At 53.1% G+C, this 7,876-nt stretch overlaps 1 protein-coding gene across 4 annotated transcripts in view; it reads left to right on the top strand.

Annotated features, from left to right (window-relative positions):
• Nucleotides 1-1,986: 1,986 nt before the first annotated feature.
• The window catches only part of MAST4 (microtubule associated serine/threonine kinase family member 4), a 606,692-nt gene continuing 600,802 nt past the window's right edge, over nt 1,987-7,876 (top strand). For all 4 annotated transcript variants that reach the window (XM_058679964.1, XM_058679962.1, XM_058679963.1 and 1 more), the window contains exon 1: nt 1,987-2,672. In XM_058679964.1, the coding sequence (XP_058535947.1) occupies nt 2,289-2,672 (384 nt within the window). In that variant the 5' untranslated portion in view covers nt 1,987-2,288. The remainder of the gene's footprint in view (nt 2,673-7,876) is intronic.

Here is a 7,876-nt window from a genome sequence, read left to right as displayed (position 1 = left end):
CCCATATGGGATGCTGGCATTGCGGCTGGCAGTTTAACCTGTTGCCCACAATGCTGGTTCTGTGGTTCTGAATTTCTTAATCAATACAGTGGGACCGATTAGCTCTGTCTATAAAGCTGTTGCCAGGAAGAAATCAGACCATCCGTAGGAGCTCATAGGGCCTGAGCAGTGGTAACTGGTAGCATTGCTGCTACTGGCAATGCAGATCACATCCTTGTTCTTTCCTTTCAGGTGGGTCAACAGCCAAGCCTGTTCTTTTCTGTGAATGGCTCTGGTGAACCAACCACATAGGGGCTCACATAAAAGCCAGTCTTCCTGATAGGAAAGCCATTGTGAGGTGCAGGGCTGGATTTGGCCCACCCCACTGTGCTCTCTTCATCCTGGCTCACACCACTTGGCTCAGTCACTGTCATTGTCGTTTGACCTGAGCAGGTCCGGGCTTCTCTGTGGCTGATTCTAAAGTGTCACAAGGCAAGCCTGCCAGCTGCGGAAGTCCGCTGTGCTGAGTGGCTGTCTGCAGCAACCGGATCTCACCTGGCTGATTTCGCCTTCCTCTTTGAGTGGAGGCGGGTGGGGATGCTGGTCAGGGTACAGTGATGTCCAGTAGAGCCCTGTTGAGTGGGGAGGTGAACACAGCCTAAAAGGGCTCCTCCGCTGAAGGGCTTTTCACAGGAGTCCTTCAGCTCTTAGGCACTTTTGACAAAAACCGCTGTGACAAAGAAAAATAAAGGGGCATTCTGGAAGACCCCTGGGCAGGTTGGGGGGGGGAGGGAGCTGCTATGGCTGGTCTGTAACTCTCCTCTTTCCCCCAGCAGGGCGTTGCCTGTGGCGCTTCAGGGGGTGCTTTTCAACAAGAAGGATGAAGCTGTTTTCCCCAGGCTCAGTCCCTGCCTTGACCACAGGCTCCCACAGGACCTGCCTTCTTCCTGTCCGTAGCCACGCAAGCCCCTGGCACAAGCCTCTGGTCGAAGGGAGCGCCTGCTCACACAACGCCAGAGCTCAGAATGGGATCAGAGCTGAAGACGAGGGAGGCATCGGAGGCCTTTCAAGCGATTCTAAAGCTTTCTCTCCTAGCTCCCAGAGGCAACAAGCAGGAAGCGCAGACCACTGATTTGCCATCCAGGGCTGGGAGAAAGTCAGTCGAATGGCCCTAAGAAGACAAGAGTTAGGGCCACAGAGAGTTTTTGCATCCAGCGGGGGCATCCCTGGCTATTTTCCTTTCCTCTAAAAGCTGCAAGTCTTCGACTTGCTTTTTTTTTTTTTTTTTTTTTTGATTTATACACAGCAACCAGGAGAGCACAGTCTCTTGGGAGCACTCCCATGGATACGAGGCTTCTGCTGATGTCTTCTACAGATTCAAGATTTGCTCTGACGCCCTTTTGGCTCAAGGCCAGCCAAGACCCGTCTTAAGGTTTCCATTCACACTTGAGGAAACTGACACGCCGGAGCTTAAGCAGAATATACTGGGCAGGCGAGATCGTCTGGGTTGATACCACAAAGTTTATTCCTTCCTCGCACCCCTCTTGTCCCCTAGCACGCGGTGCGTGCGTGTGTGCGCGTGACCGCGCGTGTCTCCTTTCAGCCTAGAAAGCCCGTTTTTTTTAAAAAAAAATTTTCTGGCTAGTTTCTCCCATTCCACTTTTTCCAGATAAGGTCCAGTTCTTGGCCCAAGGTCTCTCCAGCCCCTCGCCGTCTCCCTCTGGCGTCCGACCCGCGGTCCTCACTCCCCTGCTACGTCTCGAGGAGCCGCCCTTCGCCCCGGTGCCCCGCTCCACGGGGGCCGGCTCCAGACCCGCGCGCTGCCCGCCTCGCACGGCTGCGGGACTCGGTGGCCGCGCCCCGACCCCGCCTTCCCTACCTGGCGCCCGCGCGGCCGTGGGAGCCGCAGCCTCCGCCCACCGGCGCTCCTGCCCTGCCATTGGCTCCCCGGGCTGCCCGTCTCCTCCGCTCCGGCCCGGAGGCAGGTTTTGTCGGAGAAGCCGCAGTCCCGGCGGCTCGGGCGCAGCGCGAGAGCACCGTGGCGCGCCGGTCGCGGCCCGAAGCGGGCATGTCCCTGCGCGCGGGAGCCCCTGTCGACCCCCGGGCCGGAACGCCGTCTAACTTGGCGGTGGGCTCCTGGGGCTCCGCTGCCGCCATGTAGTAGCTGGCGGGGCTCCCCTCAGCCCGCGAGCGGCAGCGCCGGCGAGCCGGAGCCACACAGCCGGGCAACCCCGCGGCTTCCCCAGGAGGCGCCGAGTGCGCGCCGCGCCCCACCGGCCCGCGGGCAGCACTTTGGGCGCGAGGGGAAGATGGGGGAGAAAGTTTCGGAGGCGCCGGAGCCCGTGCCCAGCGGCTGCAGCGGCCACAGAATCCGGAGTGCCGCGCCGACGGCGGCGAGTGCCGCCGAGTCTTCGCCCGGCGCTTCCTCCGCCGAGTCTTCCTCAGGCTCAGAAACTCTGTCGGAAGAAGGGGAGTCCGACGGCTTCTCCCGCAGGCCGCCGCCGCCGCCACCGCCACCGCCACCACCGCCACCGCCGCCGGGCGGCTCCCTGGGCATCCGGCCGCCCGCCCCGTGGGCTCCGGTGCGCACGCTGCTGGACCGCGGAGTCCCTGCCCGGCCACCGGTCCCTGGAGGAGCCGCGCCGCCTGCGCCCGGGGGCAGCAGCGCGTCCCAAGAGGAGCAGGATGAGGAGGTGGGCCCCGTCTTACTCCACTGCACCCCTGTCGGCCCGGGCGTTGGACCGCAGCGTACCGGGGCATTTAGACGGGGAGGGACCCTGGATGCTGTTCCTGGTGACGGGTCGGAGGCTGCTGTGGGTCGTGGACTCCCACGGGGCCGGAATCGCTCTATGCGGGGGTGTGCGTCCATGTGCTGCCTGCGGACGTGTGCTTAAAGTGTCAGCGCGGCCAAGCGCTGGATGGGGGTCTGTGCTCGGGTGGCTGAGAAGGGCGCAAACTGGACGCCGGGCGTGTTCGCGCTTCTCCAAAGTGGGCGTCATGCGTGGGCCGGGGGCACGGTGGTTAGCGAGCGAGGCGGTGCGCGGAGGCGGGAGTTGTGGTCTCCGAGCGGTCCCGCGGGGTTTCAATAGCACGGCTCCCTGGACGCAGCCCGCGCGGCTGGGTCCCCAAAGCCAGCAGCCGTCCTCCAGTAGCCAGGAGCCCTGGCGCTCGGTGGGCAGGGAGCTGAGCTCCCTCGGAGTAGTTTTCAGGACGTTGGTGTGAGCGCGCTGCCCAGGGAACCAACCTGGGGCGGCTCACCTGGTTCAGGGGGACCACATCTCCCTGTTTCCTGGGAGGGTGTGTGTCCAGAACGTGTGTGTGTGTGTGTCTTCATAATGCACTGTGACTTTGGTATTCTCCCGGCCTCAACCAGTGGCTTTTATCTGCTTTTGGAAGACAGTTAAAGGAATCCCAAGTTCTTCGTGCCTGGAAGATTGCGCTGTTGTTTTCAGTCATTGGATCGGGCAGGGCCATAAATAAAACATCAGCCTAACCTGGCCTTCCTGTGAAATTTATTCCTCAGTGGCAGAGTGGGATTTTCCTTAGCATTGATGGGGTTAGCTTTAGTAAATAATTGCCTTTGTCTTTGGAGGGAACGAACTGAGGTCAGAGCCCTGGCAATAGCTTCCTGGGTCCCCAGACTGGAAGCTCAGACTGGATTTGGGGCAAGGGGAAAAAAGGCAGATCCTGGCCAGGCAGAAATGGAATAAACTCAGGCTGGTCCTCATCAGTGACCCATTGGTCCGGGTGTAGGGATTCAGAACAGGTGGTTGCTGACCTGCTTTCTGAAGCTATCTCTGCTTAGAAGTTGGGAGACCTTGGGGTATTGGGGGTGTTATTTTCCTTTCCTGAGGACTTGGAGGTCAAGTTCCTTTTCACAGGAATGGTTCTGTTCATTATCAGGAATTTGGAATGGCTCTGAAGTTCCAGCTTGCTCGCAGGGGCAGGACTCCAGGAATTCGGTGAGTGCCACACCCTCCTGGACCAGGGTCCTGGCACCGTTGATCAAACCCTGGACCATTCCCGTGTTCCTTGCCTGTCCCTGTAAAGATGCCAGGTGCTCACCTTGTCGTTTGTGCTTCAACTTTCAGAGAGATGAGCATATTGCCGCTGGGATGCTGGGGTGTACACAGTGGTTTACTGCCAGGCCCTAATAGCATGTTGTCACCAAAGGCCCCGTGTTTTCTGATTAGCCAGGAGTGTGTTCTATAGGAAAACAACGGCACGGGTTTGCAGATGGCAGGGAGGGAGTTATGAGTGGCTCCCTTTTTATCCCAATTCTGTAGCTCATTTGCTGCCTGGCCTCAGGGTGATGGTGTTTTACTGTCTGCGAAGTGGATATAATGATAGCTTATTTCAGAGGCAGTATGGTGAGGAGTGGCTGATTGAAACACATTTTGAAAGTGGAATGGCTAAATAACATTGGTCACTACTTGTGAAATCCCAGAATTGGATGTAAATGGATACAGCACCGCAATTTATTGTGTATCTTAACCTGTGGCGGCAGATGCTTGGAAAGTGGCCAGGAATGAAATCTGGACTTGTCTCAGAATTTTTGAGTGAAGCTAAAACCAGGTAGGCTTCTCTGCTTTCCGCCATAGAGAAGTGATGGCTCTGTGAGAGGGGCTGAAGGACAGGGTGCGTTTTGTGGTTCTTAGATTGATGATGATAGGTTCTTAACCTGGCAGGGGATGGTGAGCCTTGTGGGGAATCTTAGCAAAGCTCTCTGGCTTCTCTCAGAAAGCTTGTCCAAGTATAAATACCGCCCTGAGGGCTCAGGAATGCCAGGTGTCTGCTCATTGGAAGCTGCTTGTATTCCTTTCTACTTAAACCAGCTTGAGTAGTGGTGGGATCAGGGACCATTATATTTCTACACGCCTCGGTTTTCTCACCCCTTAAGTGGGAGTGTTAGCAATAGCGTAGACACTGAGCGCCAAGCAAATGTTAGTTACATTAAGAGCAAGTCAGACATATTTATTAGTAGTTGTCAACTTTTATGTTCATTTGTGACAAAACTTTCTGCAAGGGAAATGCAAGGTTGGGCTGTCCTCTTTCTTTCTCTTAAAAATTATTTTTATTTGAAAGAGATAAAGAGAGAAGGAAAGACAGAGATCTTTCACCTGCTGGCTCACTTCCCAAATGGCTGTCACAGCCAGAGTTGAGTTGATCTGAAGCCAGGAGCCTATTTCCAGTTTCCCACGGAGGTGTAGGGAGCCAAAACATTCTCCGCTGTTTTCCCAGGCTATATGCAGGGAGCTGGATCAGAAGAGGAGCAACCGGGACACAAAACCAGGGCCCCTGTACCATAGATGGGGGGATTAGCATGATACACCGTGTAAGATGCATACTTCCTGTGTTACTTTTCAAGGATCTGTGACTGTTTTTGGAGGACACTTCAGAAAGTTCATGCAAACGTGTATTACAAAATGCTGTAAGGATTTCTCATTTCTTTGCACTAAAATAAACCTATCTTTTAATTCCATGTCCCCCCCAAACCCCCAAATTTAAAGTGCCCACATAGTTCCCATTTTCCTCACATAAAATGGAAAACGGCTTTTATCTGCCTCAGGTTGTGGCTTTGTTAGTGGGCACTGTGTGTAGAGCAGTAAAAGGCATAAGTGCGGCTCATAAAGTGGAAAGAAGTTCATTTAGATTTTAAAATTGTGATGTCTAGCTCAGAAGATTCATCATTTTCCAAGGTGGTTTTTTTTTTGTTGTTGTTGTTTGTTTATTTGGTTTTTTAGTGCAACTTGTTGTATTAACTTTTAAAAAGCGCAATTCCAGTTTCTAGTGCTAATTTTTGGACAGCCTGGGCGAAGTGGTTTTGGGTGTTTCTCATAATGTCAGCAGGAATTATATAAAATTGCCATGTCTCATTCGTGTAAGTCAATGTGGTCACCTTCTTGTACTTCTGAGAAGGTGGAGCAGCCAGGGCTAGAACTGGCACCCATACAGAATACCTGCCTAGCAGGTGGTGACCACCTATTATACCACAGAGGTGACCCCTAAAATGTTTTTAAAGATTCCTGTAAAGTTTGACAGGCACACTTACAGAGAGAGAGAGAGAAATGAGAGAGATTGTGCATCTACTGGTTTGCTTCCCAAAAGGCTACAGTGGCTGGGGCTGGCCTGGCCAGAGCCAGGAGCCTTCAACTCCATCATGATCTCCCACGTGGATGGCAGAGGTGCAAACCCTGGACCATCTTATCCTGCTTTCCCCGGTTCATTAGCAGGGAGTTGCATTGGAAGTGAAGTAGCCAGGGCTGGAGCTGGCGCTCACCTGGCCTTGCAGGTGGGCCTGCCATGTCACAGTGCCAGCTTTCACCCCCCTTCCCTGACCTGCCACCTACAACATTTCTAAGACTTGCCTTTAGACCCTTTTCCTGTCTGCCCAGAACACCTTGTGATGACTTTAATGCGATGCTTGAGTGCTGTTTGGTGATTATTGGTCAGTAAATTTATGGAAGGCATGGATTTTTCACTTCATGTGCCTTGCTTGTGGGGTGCCCCCTTGTATTAACAGGCTTAGCAAATGTTGACTGAAAGGGGAACTATCTGTAAAGAATTATACATTTGATCAAAGGGTGTCTACCTGTGTATTCGTGGACATCATTGTGAGTTATGCTGCTTCGACCTCTAGAACTCGCAGCGTGAAAAGACCGGCTCACAGCAAAAACCATTAGGAGCCTTTTTTTTTTCCAGGCAAATTGTAAACAAAGCTAGTTCCCTGAGAATCCACTCTGATTTGGCAAGGACTCGTGTGTTAAACTTATTAACTGTGCTTTTCGTTGTAGAGACTTTGAGGAATAGAAAGGTGGAAAAGAATGAAAAGGCTTTCCAGTTCAATGTACAAAACCCTTTTGTGCTTTGCTAAACTAAGAGACTTACTGGCATAAGTTGACAGTTTCTCATATTCGTAAAAGCACAGTTATGGGGTAGCTTTGAATTATTCTAACTGGATCATGAATCTGAGGACAGCTGGGTTTTTTTTCTTATATTTTGACAGGGACACACACACACACACACACACACACACACACTGCTGTCCAAGTGAGCCATCCTACCTGCTGGTTCACTAAGCAAATGTCCGCAATGGCCAGAGAAGGACCCAGCTTAATACAGATCTCCCACGTGGGTGGCAGGGAGGCATCATCTGTACCTTCCAGGGGATGCATTGGCAGGAAGCTGGAACTAGGAACTAGAGCTGGGAGTTACGCTGAGATGCTCTGAGGACTGCTTCTGGTGTCATTGTGTGTGTGTGTGTGGGTGTTCCCCATATGGCAGAAACGCAGTGGAAGAATTTCTGCTGTTGGATGCTTAAGAGAATAAATAACAAAAAGCAGTCATGAATTTAACAAGGGTTTCCACTGGGTTAATATTTTATTAATCACAGCAACTACATAACTTGAAAAGAATAGTGCATAAATCTTAGCCTATTTATTATTTAGTCCACTTTTGGGCTCATTACTGCAGTGAGAGCCGTGAGTTGAGAGAGTCAGCCAGTGTGTGCTGAGTCCAGCTCTGTGGGAGGCCCAGCAATGACACTGACCTCCCTGAATGTCTCCTCCACACGGGGGCTGGTTGCTGAATTCCCTGGTGTCAATGGTGGGAGGTGGGCAGAGAGCCTGGGAGGGTGTATGTGTGTGACCACGTATGTACCTCATTGGTCATGGGTGACTGCCTGACTCAGGAAGTGATGTTGGAGCAGGGATGGGCAAGGGTTGATCCGAAGAGAGGAGAACCCTGATCAAGAACGAGTGTTCTGAGATGGTGGCTCCAGGAGGAACCCCAGGCTCCCTGACAGGGAGGAAAGGAGCCCAGGACCCTGGATCATGTTTGCCGGAGAGAAGGCACTAAGCTTCTCCAGTGTTGCTTAGACTTTTCCAGAAGGGCACTG

This window comes from Ochotona princeps, chromosome 23 (genome assembly GCF_030435755.1).
Source record: "Ochotona princeps isolate mOchPri1 chromosome 23, mOchPri1.hap1, whole genome shotgun sequence".
NCBI lineage: Eukaryota > Metazoa > Chordata > Mammalia > Lagomorpha > Ochotonidae > Ochotona > Ochotona princeps.
Note: the sequence above shows the minus strand (reverse complement) of the source record. Positions and strands in the feature narration are given on the sequence as shown.